Source organism: Colossoma macropomum, unplaced genomic scaffold (genome assembly GCF_904425465.1).
Source record: "Colossoma macropomum unplaced genomic scaffold, Colossoma_macropomum, whole genome shotgun sequence".
Classification (NCBI taxonomy): Eukaryota; Metazoa; Chordata; class Actinopteri; order Characiformes; family Serrasalmidae; genus Colossoma; species Colossoma macropomum.
The window spans coordinates 8,620,636-8,642,565 of NW_023494791.1; the positions used below are offsets into that span (position 1 = coordinate 8,620,636).

General features: G+C 40.0%; 1 protein-coding gene across 2 annotated transcripts in view; it reads right to left on the reverse strand.

Annotated features, from left to right (window-relative positions):
• LOC118810200 (protein quaking-B-like) overlaps nucleotides 1-21,930 on the reverse strand; it is a 121,479-nt gene that overhangs the window by 21,030 nt on the left and 78,519 nt on the right. For both annotated transcript variants that reach the window (XM_036573784.1, XM_036573783.1), the window contains exon 4: nucleotides 12,862-13,005. In XM_036573784.1, coding sequence (XP_036429677.1) covers nucleotides 12,862-13,005 — 144 coding nt within the window. The remainder of the gene's footprint in view (nucleotides 1-12,861; nucleotides 13,006-21,930) is intronic.

Genomic DNA, 21,930 nt, shown 5'->3' on the forward strand with positions numbered 1-21,930 from the left:
CACACAGAGTGACAGACCCAGTCTTCAGCCCATCAACCCACTGCTAGCCAAATAGAAATTGGAAGAGTTACGCAATGTTCACAGTTGTGGAGCAAATAATGCACTAGATTTATGCCTTTCAATACACTTGGAATATATACAAATCACTGCTGTCAGAAGAAAACCTTGTATCTCCATTTTTGTCGTTTTTCAGCTTTTGAAAACATGCCTGTTGTCCTTTATATTGTGAGTAAATTTCATGATGACCAAAAGAAATGGCCCAAAATGACTTGGAAAAAAAATCTGGTTCCACTGACTTACATTAAACGTAAAGTAGGTTTTTTCCTTTAAAGTTACTATTTTGGAGATACAAGGTTTTCTTCTGACAACAGCGAAATATACAACATAAAAGTAAACCTTAAATGTTTGTAGCTGTTCAAAATGTTTTCATGTAAATAAGCATATCGCTGCTGTCAGAACAAAACCTTGTATCTCCATTTTTCAGTTTTTGACATACTTTGAAAATGCCTGTTGCTTTTTATATTGTGTATAAATTTCATGATGAATGGATGAAAAGAAACGGCCCAAAAGTCTGGTTCCATTGACTTACATTAAAAGTAAAGTATGTTTTTCCTTCTCCTGTAAAGTTACCATTTTGGAGATACAAGGTTTTGTTCCGAAAACAGCGTTGTATTCTTTGTCAGTTTGCAAGATGTTAACACACTAAAGAATAATCAGGTTTATTTTGTTAAAGCTGGGTTTCAGTCTGATCTGATATTTGAATTTGTAAGGCATTATTCAGAAAGTGCTGAAAAACACGACCCCCGCCATCACTCTACCAAACCACAAAGCCATAATAGGTGACATGTGGCTTGAAATTTTACACTGAGAAACGCAGATGCTAAATGTCTGTATTCACCTCACCTAACGTTTCTAACCTAGAAATGTCATCACTTACATCACCTCTTCAGCTTGAAAACAGTGAGTTTATTAAGAGTTAGTTAGCTGATACTAAACATGGTAAATTCTGTAATGCTCATAAAAGCTTCATTCCATTACCTATACATAAGTGTAAAATACTTTTCTGCAAAGCTTCCTATGTGCTGTAACTACGTTCTGCTGCACAACGCTTCTCATCTGTTGTGTGGTAGCCTTCAGCCAGCTGCAGTAGTCCTATGCTCCCATCATTGAACTAAAAACATACAAAAACTCTGACCAAAATATAAGACACAGGTTCTACACCACATTCTAGTGGAGTATAGAGTTCAGACACCTCATGATTCCCTTGTATTAATAACAGTGCTACCTTAATTATATAGTATAACCCTGTACATTTCACCCTGTTGTTGTTATGTCAGCATTCAAAAGAGTTTCCAAAAGAATGCATGCTTGCAAATTACACTGTAAGTTTTAGTGAATGTTAATATGATTGCGTGATTATTTGTTTGTTATGTTGGTGCTCAGTTCTTTATTTAGTGAACGGAAAATCTTTTTAAGCTCCAAAAATAAAAGCCTAAATAAATCTACGTCTTCAAACTGATCAGTTGTTGTTAATATATCATTGCTGTTGGGACAAAATTTAGTGTCCATTTTTGTCGTTTTTTATCTTTTGACAATTTGATATTGCCAGTTATACAAGATTTTGTTCTGACAGAGGTGGTATGGAAAACGTTAAAAAGTGTCACACCTCCCCTCAACTTAGCAGAGACTAACACTCCTTACTCCGTTCAGTACTCCAACTGCTCTTCTTGTGCCTATATGACCTTTTTGCATCCGTAGCTTCATTGCAAAGTATTGTGTCAGTCGACTGTGCATAACTGAGCTTTTATATATTAATAAATATATTATAGCTGGATTCTTTGAATGCATCATACATTCATGCCAGCCAACCATGTCACCTCGCCTCAGTTTATGCCTTTAATTAATGCTCAGTGCAACATGTGTGGTAAGAGGTTGGTATAACATAAGGGTGGGTGATATGGCAAAAATATCATATCACAATACTTACAGCATTTTCACGATACACAATAAGTATCACAATATTTTGACACACAGACACAATACACTATTGGTACCAAAAACTCTGGGTACAACTCTTTTTATTGAATTTTCACATTCTGTGCTGCATGAAGTGCAATTAAACAAGACTAATTATATGCTCTCTTTACAGTGAAATGATGCAGTCGGTCAGTGTTCTTCATGTACCGACAATCTACACGATATGCTCAGAAAAGCACACTGTTTGTCATGATAAAATTTATCACAATAAAATATCGTCATTTTGTCCACCATGTACACCATGGAGGCAGGACAAGTTTAATCTTATAAGAATCATCTCAAACGTGTGCCATACAGACAAACTTATCCGAGTACATTTATTCATGCCATGCGTCCAATCCATACTGCCTTCAACTCAGCTGTCACACAACTGCTTTGGGTGGAAATATCAGCTCTTCTTTCTCCTTTTATTCTATTTAAATCTTTACTGTGATGAAATCACAATCACAGGTTTTTTTGTGCAGGAGCGCAGGAGCTGCTCTCCAACTACCACACCAGCAACGTCAGGTAAATTACCATTTAAAGTACAGTTTAGAATGCTATAGAAAGTGTGAGTATGTGTTTTGACTGGATATCTCTGGAGATATCTGGAGTTTATGCTTCAATGGAAAAAAAAATGTGACAGCTCAGAAGGGCTCATGTTTTGATAGACGTAGGATGTGCATCTAGTGCCTCTGATGTGGATGAAATGTTGATTAAAACAGAAGCTCATCTGTTCTGCCAGACAGACGACTAAATATGCTCCAAATATTACTGCTTTTAAGGGTGATTTTGACAGTGAGTATTCAGATAATCATTGGTAAACATTAACAAGTATTCAAAGCCTATAAAATGCTGTTCAGGCCAGTCTTAGTGAAGGAGTAAAATCCTACTCATCTGAAAACCTCAACATCACTCACGATTTTAAAAGGAGGCAAAGTGTCTCCACACTTTTAACAGGCAGCGTAGAACACACACCCACCTCGGCGATTAGAGGGAGGGAAGGAATGAGAGGCTCACTCCCACACACACAACCCCATTCCCACACAGAGAGGCAGGGGTGGAAGAGTGAAAGTGAGAGAGAGAGAGAGAGAGAGAGAGAGAGAGAGAGAGAGAGAGACTGACTCCCTGCCTGGGCTGAGCCACTCAGAGAAGCAGCGAGCTGCACAAAAACATGTCATGCAAGAGGGAGTCTATTGTGCAGCGTGGTGAACAGATGGGAACTCCCACAAACCACTGCGTGTTTTATTCCACCATTCAACTGCACTCACACAAACACACACAAACAGCAGTGGCCCACAGGGACTCTTCTGCTTTTACGTCCACTCAAGGTCCAAAACACGAGCATGTGTCTGTTAAAGCTTAGTGTTTATGGGAGCGTATTTGGGGCTGATCTCAGGATGGGAATCCCCACACTGAACATCCAGACCTCCCCACCCTGACACACTCTCAGATACGCACGTCCCCCGAGAAGAACTTTGAAGCTCACACCCTGCCCTGAACTCAGAGAAAGAGACCCGAGCTACAGAGAGCCAGAAAACTGAAACTACCAGAGTTACGATCTGAGAGAGAGATAGAGAGAGAGAGAGAGAGAGAGAGAGAGAGAGATGGAGCCGTAAGGCCTTGTTCAGAGAGGCAGCTGAAATCCGATTTTTTGACATATCTGAGCAGGACACTGAGCAGGTCAGATTTTCTGCAGTCTGCAGCCTTACATGCCATATTTTAGCCATACCCTGATGTGGTGGTGGTGTGTTAGTGCTGGTACGAGTGCATCAGACACAGAAGCGCTGCTGGAGTTTTTAAACACCTCAGTGTCACTGCTGGACTGAGAATAGTCCACCAACCAAAAATATCCAGCCAGCTGCGTCCTGTGACCACTGATGAAGGACTAGAAGATGACCAAGGGTCCATGGTGGGTAAAAGGGGGCTAACAAAGTATGCAGAGAAACAGATGGACTACAGTCTGTAATTGTAGCCATATTTATAGGTGGTTTCAAATCTCATTTGGATTTCTGGACATGACTCAGTTTGACCATAAATAAATAAATAACATTTATACATCAATCCCATAAAAAGAAATGTCAGACATATTGACTTAGGTGTAAGATTATTATGCCAAGATACCGTTATTAAATACTGCATATTTTATATTAGACTAAGTAAATCACTGCAATGCAGTATTTTGAAAAACGTGTTTCTTCCACGTGAATGTGAAGACAAACATATTTGTACAAAAATATTTTGCAAACTTTAAAAAATGATTGCTGGCTTCCACACTTTTGGTCTGTGTTGCAGAGGCAGTGTTGTATTGGAATGAAGCCTGAGACTGATGCAACGGCCAGATTGAGAACACAGGGAGCAACATCGACTGCTTCCCTCGAGGCCACAGGTGCTAACACAAAATTGCTGAGCACGGACTGCATGAGCTGAAGGAGCCAAGGCTGAGCGACTGACAGGCCGACAGGCCAAGCTGGTGGAGGATCTGCGGCTCCTGAGGCTCTCGCTGTTTATCCGGCTTCTCCGTCAACACTACTGGCCAGACAGTGTGCGTGCACGGTATACCTGCGTATAACACCTGCCCAAAAACCCACTTTAAATTCCACTTTATCTCCAGCCCGACAATTAAAGCTCTCTTTATCTGTCCCGACTGTGGCTGGAAGCCACCGTGGGGTGGCTGACGGACAGGACTTTAATTAAAGTGGTCCCTTCAGGAACAGACCAGCGTGGGGCCAGCGTGGCTAACACCCTACAGACATCACTGAGAGTTTTGGTTCATGGAAACTGAGAAAGAAGAAAAAATGCTACTGGCTTAGGTTCTCAATGCAGACATTAATGTTTCTTTTTCTCCTGAAAAGAGATTCTCAGAGATGCCGCTGCAATTTTGCGCTGCTTAGTCTAAGAGCCGCACTGACACTGCTGCTGTTTGTGAAGAAATATGAATCATCGGAAGCTTTATATCAGATAGGTAGACGTCGGAAAGGAGCACAGAGGCCGAAAAATAAATAACCCCGAGGAGTTTTGTAGACTTGAGGCATTTCCGCTTGCAGATATGAGGAATTTCCAGTCCGTGAAGAAAGTGCATAAAAAGAAAAAGAAAAAAGGGGCTAAGCTAAGAGCTAAAAGCAATATTACCTTGCACTTTTTCCAACTTCAAAGTATTGCAGTGGCACGCAGTGACGCAGGCTGAATGTCGCTGACACAAGAAAGTGGCAGAGTTCTCTCTCCTGTGGCAGTGTGTTGTTTGTGTGCGTGTCAGTAGGTGTGTGAGTTGTGCGGGGGGGGGGTGTGTGCCTGCGTGAACCGCTGCCTCTGTCAGCACAATCAGGTGTGATTGTCTGCAGTAAGGCGTTTTTTATTTTTGCCACAAAGCCATTGATGATAATTGCATTTGACTGTGTTACCAGCATCCCGCTGGTCACTGAGCTCAAGCCAGCGCCAAGCCAGCCGCTGCTGAGAATGCTGATTATAAGAGCGACGATGATGGTAATAATGATGGCTGGACTGGATCACATGATCTCCAGCGCTGTCTGAGGTCCTGTCTACTGGTTGGAACTTATCCAAACTAGACGCGTCCCAGCTATAACTATAGTTCGGTCAGTTTAGGACATCATTTCTCAAATATTTGTAAGAAATCTGATACTGCACGTTCAGGTTTCCGATGCTGCACCAATTTACATATTTATCTCATTGCTGATAAACAGTTTAAAAGACCCCTATCCTGCATTTCTCTTGTATTTTAGATACACTAATGACATTTGTGGGGCTGTTTGTACCAAAACTTTTCACATAACCATTTTTCAACCCCTTAGTATTAAACAGGCTGCTTATTAAAGCTGATATATGTAGATGACCCCTGTTCGGATTGGCTTCACTGTATTGAGCCCCGATCATAAAGCAGTACAGGCTGAAACACTCCTTTTTGGGTGGGGCTAAACTGCTGCAAGCTGAAAAGGCATTTTAAAAAATGTTTATTTTGGAAATAATTTCGCACAGAAATCAACATCACTACTTGTATTTGTCTTAAAAACAAAATTCATTTCCATTTAAGCGTAAAGCTGTAGATCAAAGTGACTAAGATTATAAAAAATGAATATTGATTCAATACAATGTTTTACAGTATACAGTGGTGTCTGGATTCGGTACATTTTTTGATGTGAAAGCAAAAACAAGGAGTGGCTGAAAATGTTATATTAACATGTTAACTTCCATTTTTAGTTTTTCAGATCATTTAACATTATAAAAGCATAATATTTGCAACAGAAGTTGTACTTCACAGTGTACAATCTAACACTCTAGCCACATGCTAATATGTCAGACCCATCAAACACACTAGCCACAAGCTACCACGCTAGTCATGATACAGCAATACAACATGACATGTTGCGATACAATTCAATATGACGTGATATGTTGTTTTGTTACACCTCTAATTAAAACTACATAGTAATAAGAAGCTGATTGGATGGAAGCTTATTATACCACACATTTATCTTTGAAAAAATGTTACATTTTAAATTAAATTTAGCACTAGAGCTAGGACTAGGTTAGCAAACCTGCATGTTTTGTTGATTTTCCAAGTGAAAATAAGGTAACACTTCCTCTACAGTGAACAAACTTAAAAATGCAATTTTCCTGAAAAATGCAGTGCACAATTTCAAATTTCACAATTTGTAAAAAAGTTAACATATTGGAAGAAATAAAACACTACATATAAAATATGACAGAATTTTGCATGTAATATTTTTATATTTAAAAAGTTTTATTTTTTCCAATATGTTAAAATACCATATTTTCCAATATGTTAAGAGGTGTGTTCTGTGTGGAGGAGTGTTAACTTATTTTCACTTAGAAAATCAACAAAACATGGCACCCAAATATTATATTTGCAATATTACATTTTTTGGACATTTACCCCCCCGCCCGCCAGCACTTCAGGTCCAATATTTCAGGCCCAATTAAAGCTGCAGTCCTGGTGTCCTGGAGGGCAGGTAGAGACAGACCTCCTACCAGCCCATGAGTGGCACTCCAAAGGCGGCCTCCCTGCGCCAAGACCCAGCATGATGGGAACAAATGCATGTCATTAAAGTTGCTGCATTTCCCACAAGCCCCTCGGACGCTGGGCCGCCCCACCCGCCTTCTTGCCCGCCAGGGAGCAGGGATGGCAGTTCAAATGCCACGGGGCGCCTTCAATCTGTATGTAAATTTTGGCGGGGATTAGGCACTCTCTCGATGAGTTGGAGCAGAACACTGGCGGCCCTGATCTTAGTACAAACACAGAGGAGAAAAAACAGCCTCTCTCTGACTCTTTGTCTGAGACGAGCCCCTGGAGGCAAACATGGAGGCGTTAATGGTTTTTACCTCGGGACACAGAAGTGTTCTTCACTGAAACCTCACGCTGCAGAGCAGGGTTTGGTTAATGAAGTGAGAGGGACCTCTCCGGGTTGACTGTGGGCCTGTGGGGGACCACAGGTCAGTGCTGTTGGACATGAGGTCAGAGTTCAGGATAAGGTGTAGCAGTGTGACAGAGCCAGGAACACAGCAAGGCTCCACTGACAGCAACAGCTCTCAACCAGTTGATCCAAAAAACAAGCAGTTACCATGACATCCAGTAACACCTACTGCTGGGCAATATATCTATATTAGTATATCAGGACTGTGTCGCCCAACAATTAGGATAATACAGACAGATAAGAAAGAAAATGCAATGCATGTCTTTTGCTAGGTGCTTCAGAATGTTAAGACAAAAAAAGCAAGACAATCGTGAATATTTTGATATTTTTAGAACTTTTGTGTTTGAATCAGGGGTTTTAAATCAGTTTTAAATGCATGTCATCATATACTGGATTCAGCTCTCGAATCAGAATGACTTGCACCTCTGTTGTGTATGTGTACAATAATGAAGCAATAAGCCACAGAGGCTGTGTGTTACTGCGATTTTATCATAGGAAGGGTGTTTTGACACAAAGTGGAGTGCCTAAAACCCCCTTCCCCATGATAAAATCACAGTAACGCATAGCCTCAAGTGGCTCACTGCTTTTTTAAAACGGCGGCCAACATAAAATATGATAAAATACACAATTTTCCAAAAAATAATTTAAGTTAAACAAGTATTCCGCCAAAAATGTAGTTTAGAGTGTGGTATCGTTGCCAAGCAACCATGGGTCACTGAATGAGGAGAAGAACGTTTGGTCGCCCCTCAGTGTATATTACGGCCATTTCATGAATTTTTAAACTTTCTGTCGTATAACAATAAACAGATCATAACACAGCACTATTTAATGCAAAAACCTTTGCTTTATAAGTACTTTGTGGCCACCAAATTATCACCGCGAGTCTTACTAAGCACCAATCCAGTGGCGCCCTCTTCTCACGCTGGGGCTGAATCTCAAATGACTCCCTGCTCCCTACATAGTACACTACATAGGAATTTAAATACTGGATCCTGCAGCCCAAATAGTCATTTGGGACACATCCATACTCAATAAATGATGAACTATTTGACTGTAGAGACTATCATTTCTAAACTTTAATAGCTAGCACACTATTTAGGGAACACAGAGCTGTTTGGGATTGAGCCTGGGTTTGAATGAACCTCTGACTGAAACACGAACATTTGAAGCGTGTAAGACATTTTTAAGCTTTATACTGCCGTTTTACAGTGAATCATATCATAAGTACTTTATTTCAAGCCTGTGGTATTAATGATGGAGGTGTTTAGGCTGTTGGCTAGCTGACCAGCCTGATTCTAGTTAAGAACATAAAGTTACCAGCCCCTCAGTTTAACAAAAAAACTGGCTCTTACTTCATCAGTACACTTGGGGGTCCATGCGAGCAGCACGAGAGTCAAAGATTAATCCATTAACAGCACAAGGGTGTTTTTCGTGCTGTGGTGCAGTAATACAGAGTTCAGTTGTTGTCAGGTGGTCATAGGTGTGCGCATATTGTGGATTTTGCAAGGGCTTTGAAAGCAGTTCAGCCAATCAGATTTTAGGATCGAAACTATCTGTTTTATAATACTGATTATGTGTGTCTTATAATTATGTATAACTGACAAAGGGCTGGAATTAACAGGCAGTGAAGGAGAGAGAGAGAGAGAGAGAGAGAAAAAGAGAGCGAGAGAGAAACGTTGACGTCTTTGCCACTATGACTCTTTTCGGCCTTAAGGGTTAATGAGATTTCACTTTTAGGAGAAATTCAGTAGAATGACATTAATATATATGTAAAGATTAGTAGAAACAATTATTATACCTTAGTCTCTGAGGCATCAGGTCATGTGTGAAACCTGGGTTTCAGAACTTTTAATTATGTGGAACGTTCACTATCGTCCAGCACTAGTAATACCAGTGGAATTCATTCTGTATCAAGTAATGTACTGATCTACAGCAGTGGTTCCCCACCTTCTGCATTTCAGTGTTTTTCTGCTCTAAGACACCTGATTAAATTCAAGAAGGGCTTCTTAATCAGCTGATTAGTTGGATCAGGAGTATTAGAGCAAGGAAAACACCAAAATACACAAGGCAGGGGTTCTCCAGGGGTCCATTTCATAAAGCAGGATTTCTCAGTAATGAGCATAATGTATGCCAAAAGTTAGGACTACCCCTAGGGAAAGCCTCCTATTGAATCTGGCTTAAGTTATCTGGCTAACTGAGAAATCCAAATACTTGAAGAGTCGTTTTTTGCGTTTTGCTATGACCCTAGAAAATCAAATGGAAATTATTTATTCTACAGATTCTTGTTGCTGTATCCATTCTGGAGTACCTGCATAGAAACCTGCTGCAAAGTGAAAAGAACCGCTCAGAGCACTTCTGCTGTTCTTTTCTTTTCACCTCCTACTCTCTCTCTCACACACACACTCACACACAAACAAGTGTCATGTGTAATCACAGTTGTAGCTCCCGCTAATGAATGTAGATCTCTATGCTAATAGTGCTAATATACACGGTGCCTACTTCAGTTGCAGCAGGGCTCTCCAGAGGCTGACCCTGCAGTCTTGTGTTCTTCATTAATGCCCAGCGGCTAATGAAATCAATGAGGCGGGCCTCAACGGTCATGCCCTAGCTGTTAGCAGACTCCCAGCAGCTTTGAAATCATCAATGGCGGCTCACATAATCCAATGTCCATGACCTGCATGAAGCTACATGCATATCACATGACCTCCGTCTGACATATCATGTGACCTAATTAAGCTAAACTGAGACAGAGAATTCTACAGATTCACTCAACAGGTGAATTTGCTCTCTCTGGCTAAGGTTATCGTTTCAATATTTAGATGCAGGTTCTGTTTGAAAAAAAGATACAGTACTGCTGGTGGAACAAACCAAGAACATTTCAGGAAAATGGAAAATGGAAAAGTAGCCCCACTTTTTTAGCGTCCTATATTATGTTCAGATTAGGCCTCTGCCCACTGATGGTTAACGGAGTTACTGCGCCCAGTGTCCCCAGTGACAGTAAAAATTAATTTACTGCAGGTTTAAAGGAACGTCGTTCATTTACTGATTTACTTTATGCAAACCACAGCAAGAAACGAATATTCCCACACATGAACACCACTTTTAAAAGTTGGGTGATGTGATATCTCAGTTTAATATCACATTTGTTGCACCTAACATAGATTGGATTGTGGTAGACACGCTGCTGCACTAGTTAAATGTGATCAGTGCAGCAGATAGATATTATGCCTGTACAAAAAGCTGCTTATGTTAAGGTGTACTTTTAGGACATCCTCACACCACAGCGTCAACCTTATACATCAGAAAAAAAAATGTCTGGGTCTTGGGAAAAACGTAAAATAGGGCAAAAATCGTGTCTCAGCTCTCGTTCATCAGGTGAAACAGGAATTGTCCAATGGTATCAGGCGAAATGGCTTGAAAGAGGAAGGCATCAGGTTTAATGACCACAAAATCTCAGAAAAAATTCATGTGACATTTGCAATTACTTAATTTCTTCCAAATAAAAAAGACAACTTTTTAAAATAAACTTTTACTGAACTTTATTATGTTCTTTTATTGGACAAAGATTAAGATTCAATTCACTATCACTCTGTTTCCTCCCACATCCATTTCAGTTTAAGGTAAAGGGGATAGAAAAAAAATCCCACACAGTCACCAACACTGGCCTATTTGAGATGCTTTAACTGTTAAATGTTCCAGTGAACATCAGGTATCAACGGTTTTAAGGCTTGGGCTAAATTTAGGTTTTGGCTTGAAGTTAAGGTTACAGTTAGGGTTAAATTTAGGAATAGATTTAGTAGAATCTATTACATTCAACTTAACTTTCATTGGAACAGATATTTGGCTGAATGTAAGTAAAAGTTACACTATGGAAAAGCTGGGAAGAGCATTTTGTGACCCCTTCCCCAAGTGAATGACTCTGATGATTGCAAACGTTTCTGAAGAAGAATTCAAAGAGAACTCAGTCAAAACTCAGTGAAGGATGTGTCTTCTGAGATGTGAGTGAATTATCTACTACTGTCATCATGTCTTCATCAGTATAATGTTGATTCTGCTTTTGAGATCTACACATCCTTGTTGTGTGTGTGATGTTAATGCAGAAAGATTGACGTGATTCAGAAAACTCAAGCAAAATCCAACTGGACTTTTAAATCACTATTTCAGGCTTTATTGGGTGACTCGCAGCAGCACATTCTTACCAATTTTTAGCCTGTTTCTTTCCTCCTAACTTAGTAATGCGAGTTCTTTCAGTTTTAACAACAAATCTTAATTAAATAGGTTTAAAATATCTGACAAACTGAGCATCTACAGTGGATTCCTAAATAAGTGTTATAGTGTTATATACAAGATTTTACTCCAAGTAATTTTGGACCCTTACTGTTGGTTCATTTACCATGAAATTTTCACACAATGTAAGCCGGCATTTTTAGATGCTATAAAAAATATAGGACTTTGATTTATCAGTACATTTTGCAATGCTCTCAATGTCTCGATCTTTTGCTCCCTCGTCCACATTTACACTACAGGGCCACGCTGACTCAATCCACTCTGGAAGTAAACCAGCTCTGTGGTCACTGCCCTGGCCTTCTTCCTGCACATACCTTCTTATTAGCTCAGCTGAAAGATTTAAAAGGAAAAGCTTAAAGAATGTCAGCAATCTAAAACAGATTACACAATCGCAGCAGCCCTAAAACAGCACTTCCCCTTTCTCAGGAGTGACGGGAGATTTCGCTTCCTGCTCATCAAGTGACACGATGATGAATGGAAATGAAAGAGGGAAATGTGTACCGGCTAAAAGGAGAGTGCAAATGAAACACTGCGCTTTAAAAAAAATTACAAAAGACTTATTTGCTGAGCTTAATCTGACATCGGGAGATGATCAGCTACTCTGTTGAGGTGTACAGTGGACTGCCAAGCCATGCAATCAGAGATAATTGGTTTTAAAGGGCAAACACTTTGTCTGCTGATTTTATGATGCAGCCCTGAGTGAAATGAACACTCTAATAAGCACCCAAAGCTACATGAAATGGCTCGGAGAAATTGCAAGGTAAATTCATAGGTCAAAAGTATAGGAAGCCCACATGCACGCACACATGGACCGTCACACAGCCCATTAAAAAAAAATAAAAATCCGGCACAGCAAATCAATTCCACTTCATATCCATCTATTATCTTGTGCATAATACAGCAGTATCAAAGTTCATAGCACTTACTAACAAATGAGAACCTTTTTTTTGTTTTCATAGTTAGTCTCATGATTAACAATTCTGTGTCACTTGCATGACATCAATTTCTGTGGCAAAAAATAGTCATGCTGTGTGAAAAGGCATTTTGGTGGAAGAGCAAGAGTCACGAGCTGCGGCAGGAAGTGACATGAATTATGGCCTTCACTCACCGCAGGCACCAGTAGCTTATTGACTTCCTCCACGGCCCGCTTCAGCTTGATCTCAGCGCGGTTCTGAGCGTCTTCAACTGTGATCAGGACGTGCAGGTCCTCATTCAGGTGCTCCCAGTTCGGCTTGCCCCGGTTCTGCTCCTCCTGGAAAGAAAACACACATTCTCAGCAAAAAAGCTTTTATATAATAGCAAAAAATAACTTACAGCAGAACACTGTCTAGGTTTTACACCATAGAGAAGAACCATTTTACAGTGCAAAGAACCATTTATGCATTCACGTCATTCTTTGATTTATACATAACCATTGCCTTTACTAAAGAACACTTGGATAATCATTTTCTTGAAGTGTGTACACAATAGGAGGAGTCACAACTAACCTTGCAACAAACTGACTTGATTTTACATAATTAGAAATTTATCAATAATTAGATTTGACTGGATTTTTAAAATTTAGACTTCTTTTTAAAAGCACATTCAATAGCTATACTAGTCACATTTGTGACTAGAATATCTATTTATACAGTAATAGAATACAGATTCTAACAGTCCAGGAATCTTATTTCAATCCAGAATAAGAAAAGAGTTACTGAATATTACTATTCTAAACTTCCAAAATTGAAACATAAAATTTGAAAACATGTTTTTTATTCACTAACTGCAGGGGGGAAATCGGAAGGTGTTCATGTGGAATGAGTAACGAAAGCTGCCTCATCAGATGAGCTAACACTAACTGGTACAGCACTGGATGCTAATAAAGACTTCCTGACTTCTACACAAGCGCTCTTTTTTCTCAGTGGAAGATGTGCCATCATGAAACGTACTTTCAATGTAACTAACATCAGCTAAAGTAGGTAGCAATAAAGCCATGCCAGAGACAGCTGCTCTATCTCTGCCTTCTCAGCCACATCCTTAACAATAGATCCTTGGCAACATGCTCACATTTAAGCACTCATGTTTCGTAGTAGCGGAGTGTAATATACTTGCTCGCAAAACTGTCACAATTTATAGCTCTGTTAAAATATAAAATCAGCATTTCTTTAAGTTTTAGTCTGTCTTCCTGTAATTAAATGGAACAAATACTCAAACTACGATTTCAGTATTAATATATATATATATATGAAAAACGATAAAAATGGAGATAAAAGGTTTTGTTCCGACAGCAGGGAGATATATATATATATATATATATATATATATATATATATATATGTGTGTGTGTGTGTGTGTGTGTGGTGTGTGTAAAGCACAAAATGGGATTTTATCCACTTGGATCAGCATTACAGATGAATATAACATTTACTTATATAGGCTTACAAGTGCAGTCAAATAAATAAAATGCACACATTTTAGCACAGTAGTGCAAAGTAACCTAAATGTTCTGCTATTCGAGAGTACAATAAATGATAAATGCCACCAAAAATACATTTTCTTAAGCAAATATCAGCCCATACTGATCCCAGTATCATTGCTCATTCCAAGTTCAGATACTGCAGAGTTCATAAATCATAAACAAAAGGAATATAATTTATATTCACTAACTTTCCTACTGAATTGGAATGAGTTTGACATTATTCTCAAACAACGCGAATGGGAAAACGTGAGCACTGCGGATCAAAACGTCCCAGAGCTGTTAAAGTTTAAGCATGCAGTCCTTGCTTTCAAAACTTTGGCATTCAGAATTCTAGTTTGCCTCCAGGTCTCACTGTTCGATACCTTGACGGGACCAAAACAATGCACAGTATTTTCACTCCTCCAACAAAGAGCAGAACCGAGAAGGGTGCAACAGGAGAGGCTGTGGAAATAAACATAAAATGGAGCAGAAAGAGGTGCTGGTACTTTGATCTGTAGCCTGCTACCAAAGATGTCGTGCACATGCCATGGAGTAATGTGCTGATTTATAAAGGAAGCTTCATGAAGCAGCAAACAGAAGCTCAAGACAGGCAGCGGCTGGGGCTTTCACAGTTGTGTTCACAGCATCCCTGAACACAAAACTCAATCAGATCTGCAGCACAACCCCGCACTGCTCCGAAACTCCGTAGTCCCTACTATTGAAGAGCTGCGACGCTACTTCTAAAGATGTTTAAAGCAGGAGAGCTCTTCTGTTTGCCTTTGTGTGTCTTTGTTTCTCTGCTTGCCTTTCTTTTTATATATGATTTCCCTATGAAACAGTTAAATCAAGATTTGATTTATGCAATAATCAGATATGCAAACAGTGCTCATTTTTCTCCTTGTGCCAGCAAATGGGAAATTGATGACAATCAGCGCCGCCGTTTGTGTTGCTACATTTTTTTTGCCTGCTGATTTTCATTAGGGCTCCATTGTTGTCCCCTTTTTTTGTGGCTGGGGAAAATATTGCAGCATTAGCATCATCAGGCGCGCTCGATATGATTTATCATTTGACATTGAGGCAGCATGCTCATATTAGGTCACTTCCTTTTTTTCTTGCCGTTTGTCCCTCTGTCGGCTGATTTACTTGGCTTTCCTTGGTTTTGACAAGCGCTAAAAATTGATCCTCTGTGCCTGGCTGTCACAGCCCAGCGGCCCACCCACGACCACCCAGTCAATAACACTCGGGAAAAAGCCCAGCAAAGATGGCCAGGGTGCACGAGTGTGCGTGTGCGCTTTTTTGCTCGGGGGTTAATGGTAGGTTTTTGTGTAGACCTGTCTATCAGTGTGTGTACACGTTTGTGTGTGTGTGTGTGTGAGTGAGTGTGTGTATTAGGCGAAATCTTTAGGCACCTCATGATTCGGTTTGATTTAAATTCAGGGTGCCGAGGTGCTATTACAGACCGATTTTCAATGCATCTCCATTTTTGATCTCTGTAGCCTATATCAGGGCTGAATAGTTTGCAAAAATATCTTATTGTGATTTTTCTCACCAATAGTGTGACTGCGATTTGAATTGCAATTATTTTCTATAAATTAAGATCCAGGCCTATATTTTGCCAAAAAGACATTTTTCTGGCTTTAGGCTTGAATGATGATGAGTGCCAGATTGCCAGTTAGGTGTGGCTGTGTTGTCACGTATACAGCAAGTGGGTGTTTGGTTGCTTCTGACTGGCCTAACTCATCCACAGGCAGCTGCCCGAGCTCTGTGTTATTGGGTTAAACTTTCCCATTTTAAAAAGCTTTAAAAAGACAACACTTCCGGTAATGTAGCCTATAATTAAAAGTACAGCTCTTGCTGTAGCTTAGACCTACTTTCTATTCTATTCTATTGTTAGCTTATATGCCTTTTTAACTTTGACTGATTTAATTAAAATCTTTCATGAAAATATTTACCACTGCAATTCTCAGCAACTCAACATTTTTCTTCTTTTTTTTTTTTCTACATCAGTTGGCCACATTATCTGCATTGGCTGCTACCATTGCCAATAGTTGTAGAATGTTTGGTCATGGCTCAGACAGGATACAGATTTCCAGGCAAAACTTTAGACAGTTATGCAACTGGGCACTATGACAACAATAGAGGCTGAACTCATGAATCTGAACACAAAACACCACCATGGTAAGTATTACAAAAACATATAAAAAGAATCCAAACTTTGGTAAAATAACTTATCACACAGAAAAAAAAACATTTTTTGAGAAGAGAACTAATGAAAAATATATAAACTCAGAGGTGATAAACAGAAACCAAAAGTGCAATGCACTCTGGGTAGCTCTGCCCCTAGTATATATTATTTAATACTGTGAGTTTCTGTTGTTTATTTGCATTTTAAGATGTGTGACAATTACTAACTATAGAACTAAGTAGAACTATCATATCAGTCAGTAAAGCAATGTTTTTTATTTTTTTTATTTTTTCCTGTTTCCTCCCCAATTTATTCGTATCCAGTTCCACCCACTGGTTTGGACTCCCCCAATTGGAGGCTAACACAAGCTCCGAGTCACATGAAGCACTACCACATGTTTTCGACCTGCCGCTAATGCAACGTTACTCGACAGCTGAACACGCTTGGAGGAGAACACTAACCGCCAGTTCTGTTACATCAGCCAACAGACGCCTGCGCTGGCTAGCATCGTGCTGAGTGATGGGGGAGAGGAATGGCCATTCCACCCACCCAGAGAGAGCGAAGCTAGCTTTCTTGGAATTCCGGCCACAGATGGCTGTAGCAGCCACAGGGATCGAACTTGCAATCTTCTGATGATAGGGCCAAGGCTTAGATGGTTGAGTAAGGTACTGTTTAACTTAAATTACTGAAGCGTATAAGTAAAATATAATGTAAATATAAAATATACTGGCTGATTTGATCAGGTATCAGAATTTTTAGCCCCTTAAAATCGTTACCGGTATCGGCCACAAAATGTTCACATCGGTCAGGCCTTAGTGGGCAACCATAAAGTATTATATTTTTATGACTGTACAGCTCACCTGAACCATCGGGACATTTAAGCTGTACAGAAAATTATGAGAATTTCCCTCAGACGGTATCATAAAATCTGATTACGACAATTTGTAAATTGATTCAGAATCTTTCAAGCTGAGAATCACAATGTAACTAAAAATCTATTATTTTTCCCAACCCTAGTGTGTAAACACTGAGCTGTGAGATATGGCTGGCATCTCGTGATCCGGTCAGCTTGTCTCACATTGCGTCCACTCTACGCCCTGCAGGGCGGCCGGTGACAGGCTGGTAGTCAAGGTGACGCTCCCTCAACGCTCCACAGAGAAAACATGTCCAGCTGTGCAGCCCTTTGTTTACACCTCCTCTCTCTTTCTCTCTCTCTCTGTCTACCCTCTCCCTCCTCCTCTTCCTCTCTAGCTGGCCATCCAGTAGCTGAGCAGTAGCATAATCAATGTCCATAAATCCATTGTCCAGTTCCTTTGTAATCCTCACAGAGGCAATAACACTGCCCTGAAGCAAAGCTGGCCCTACCACCGAGGCTGCTGGGAAGTAATATCACGACCTGCTCGGGAGGAGGGGGAGTGGGCTTAATTGGCTGAGGAACATGCAGGGAAGAGAGAGGGATGGAAAGAATGGAAGGGGTTGGATGAAAAAGGGCAAAGCACTGAAGGTACTATACAAATCTCTGTTAACGTCTTCTTAGCTTCAAATTCCAGGATTTATATGGTGACTGCTGTGGAATCAGCCATAAGTTAGTCAAATTCCATGTTTTGTTCATTTTCTGAGTGAAAATAAGTTTGAAATTTGTACACTAAAATGTGCAAAAGTATGTTCCCTGTGGATGATGTGTTAACTTATTCTCACTTAGAAAATCAAAAAACATGCAACTTCACAACTGTATGTCATTTTTTTAGCGAATAACAGCCACAAAAGCAAAGGTGTCAGATATCTGAAAGGATAAGAATAACTTAAAATTCATTCTCATTAATAACGCTAAAGCCACTATCTTTAGTATTATTAAAGAGTTAGTCTGAGGGACAGATTCTCTGGAAGGTTGAATAGGAGGGACAGTCTTCAGTGTGGAATCTATTCTATTCTATCCATTCATTTTAAAATATTCTGTCACCAGACATTCTTGCAGATGTACTTCTGTCAGTCATGAGATCACTGCAGGTGTCCTTTAATACAGTCGTTCAGGGGGAAATCAAATGTACTGGCATAAGTACATTGCATGACTAAAAACAGCTCTGCATTTTGTCTGTAATTCTGTTTTTTTCATGTAGGGAACAGTTTGTTATACAGTGTGAAAAAAAACATACCCAAGTCTATTTGAGATTATTTAACAACTTCACCAGTTTGAGGCAACCTTGCTAATTGGTGGGGCTAAGCTTGCATCACTTGTTACTTGTAGCTTCAGTGCAAAACTAAAGAAGCAAACAAACATGTTTTAGTGGATCAGCTATTTTGGGGTAAAGAGAAAACTGTAAATTAGATTTATTGCTGAAACACAGTGCATGTCTACAGAATAGAAAATAGTGTGATTTATATTTGCATATTCATATTGGTGGTGTAAAGAAGTTATTATGTCTTTGGTTTGGATTTTTATAGTGTTCTGTAGTGAACAGGGATCCATACCTGTTAGAGGTACAAAAACCAGAAATGAATGGTATTTCACCATTAATGAATTTGTTAGCCCATGGATGTAACATAAGTGAGCATGAAAAGTCCCCCAGAGAACTCCAATTAAGCATGTACATTACAGTTCCAATAAACCTGGGCTACTGAAAAGTAGGGTTACCAAAGGCTTTATGTAGCCTCTGCTGTTCACAGATCACACGCAGATAAAACTAAATCAGGAGTGATCCTGAAACATTCATGTTGAACAACATATGTTGCTTGTTTCAGAGTCAAAGAGCAAGGACTAGAGGAATCTGAGGGGTGGATTTTAGTGGGGGTGTAGCCTTTTTTGTGGTGGATATGCAGCAATCCAGTACTAAAAGTTAACAACTTGCCCTCAGACATGTATTCTTGTTACGAGATCACGTCAGGCCCCCTCGAGACCACTTGAGAGCTGACTATCAATGACTCAAGAAGACAGCTATAGCTGTGTTAGAGGACATTCAGATGATGCCTTTTTAAACATGAGGTGCACCACATCTCATGCTTAAAAAGAAGCAGGATGTGGTTCTTAGGGCGGTGGATTAACGCAGGAGTTTGAAAAGTAGGTAAACATGACCGTGAAAGACAGAGGAATTCAACAGACATTTCAAAACTGACACATACCATAGTAAATAGAAAACACAGATAATACTTGTATGCAAAAATAAAAGAAAAAAAATTGTGGTCGGAAACAGCCAGAACTAGCCATGTTGGAAGAGCAAGAATGAATCCTTGATACTGACTGGCCAGCTGTGGATGAGGTATGGCACTGTGACGTTGGCACTCAGTGAAAAGTTGACATTTTGTTCAAAGTAAATGAACCATTTCAAATCATGAAATGTGTTGTGCAGACTAGAGGAGTGCTTTACTGTTTACACTGCTCTGTAGAGAGCAAACAAAAGAAGCGTATCATCTGAATGCTTCAGCTTTAGCATCTCCAGCCTTTTTGAATCAAAGTCAACTGAGCTTACAATAAACATTTTCACCTCACCTTACACCCCGTTACACTAAAGTATGCATTACACATAACCAGGCCTCTTTGTTTTTTGTGTTAACATTTGAGGAAGTCAAGTTTGTTTATGGTTACCATCGAATAGCAGTTTATCTAATCAATCTTTCATTAAATTAATCCAAATGAACCGCTGAGGGAATTTAACAAATCCATACAATGGAGCCCAAAGAAGCCAGGAACCAATCCTGTGTTCTTCTAACTGTAATCATCCAATGTATTAATAACTTTTTTAGAGCTACACTATCTAAGATTTGGGGATTTGGAGACCTCTCTGGTTGAAATGTGTAATTGCATGCAACATGTGGAAGAACATTTTGTATTGTTGATTGTGCTGTAGACCTCTTCCCTGAGTGGACTAATCTGATGACTGCAAGTGTGTTGGAAGAATTTTCAAAAGGGACTTAATCACAACAGTCATCTTATCTTCATCGGTTATAGTGTTAACTTTGCATCTGAGACCTAAACATCAAGCCAGACCTTTTTCAGCCTGTGGTGTGACCTTAATACATAAAGATGTATGAACTGCTACAAAAAAGTCCTGCAAAATCCGACCTGATGCCTCTGACTTTAAAATTATTATTGAGGCTTTCCAGGGCATCTTGCAGCAGTACACACACACCATATTTCCGTGTTTTTTCCTCCTGACTCTTGATTTCTATTTTTTGGAAAATGAGCTCTATGATTTATGCTCAAGTAACTAAAGAGTATGCATTGCTTTCGAATCTCAATTGGTGCTACAGCAGCTGCAGGCTTTCCTGATTGGGGATTTAATATGATTTAATCAGTGTCTGGATTGTGATGACTATGGTATCTAAATTTTCATTTGTGTGAAACCCCAGTTATCCATTCCATTCAGCACTGCGGTGGGTTGGATAATGAGAGAATGTCAGAAACCACCAGACTCCTCCCTCTCCCTCTCTCTCTCACTCTCTCTCTCTCCCAGGGGAGGATTTCAGGTTGAGGGGAGAGCGGTAGGAGAATGAGAGAGGGCTGTGCTCTGAAATCCAGACGACTCTGTGATTGTGTAAAAACCCCACCACATCAAAGCTCCTTGTTAGAGGATTTAGAGAACAGAAAAATCCAGGGTTATGTTCTTTGTTAGAGAACTCCCAATTGCAACATTCCAATATTCTCGCCGCACTAAAGATCGCCGCCACACACACACATTTACGTGACTGCGGACACACAAGCGCACACCTTTAATTTAGTGCTTTCCCTGAATCTGTTCCTCAGTCCATTTCTTCCCGGCTGACTAATAAAGACTGACTGAGCAAAATGACCGCGCTGAATTATGCATTCATATTATGTACACTGTCAGGTTCGGCTCTCATTCATATTGAGCCAAGACAACACTTGATTTAAGTCTCTGGTGTCCTTGTCGTGAAGGTGCAGCATTTTCGAGAGCTAGTAATTAAACCCGAGTCCGAAATTCATAAAACTGCTTGCAATTTACGGGGCTGGACAATGAGCCCTTGGCTAACTTTGTGTTGGATGTTATCTTAGTCAAGTCATGACTCCAATACTAATTTAAAAGCCCACATCAAGGCTCAAATAAACAACTACTTTTCAATGTGTCTGCTGCGAGGCAGGGTGGATGTTCTAAATAAAAATAAACACTCTGCATGCAGTCTTAGACAGTGCTTCTGCTTGGTGGCTGTAGTATGACTAGATGGTGTTGAAGTGATTGTGACAGGCCTAATAACAGTAATTGCTAGCAGGCTCAACAGTGGAGCAGAGCCTCTCTGACAGGCCCTGCCTGAACAACAGAGGCTCCAGCTGACAGTAGGATCCCAGCATAAGCACAGCAACAATCTCCATCCACTAAGGCTGCCCTCATATGCTAACACTTCTATTTCCCATTAATTACAATGTTGATGTGTTAAACTCTGAAACATGCACTGTAAAGAACGGAATATGCAGCATAGACACTACAAGGAATCTACTGTATCCCTGTATCCCTAAATGCAGGAAATTGCTATAAAATGGTGGATTCGTGGAGGCACAGGTCCACTAAAGAAGAGTGCTTGTCAAAGAAGAGTTGAAGTTT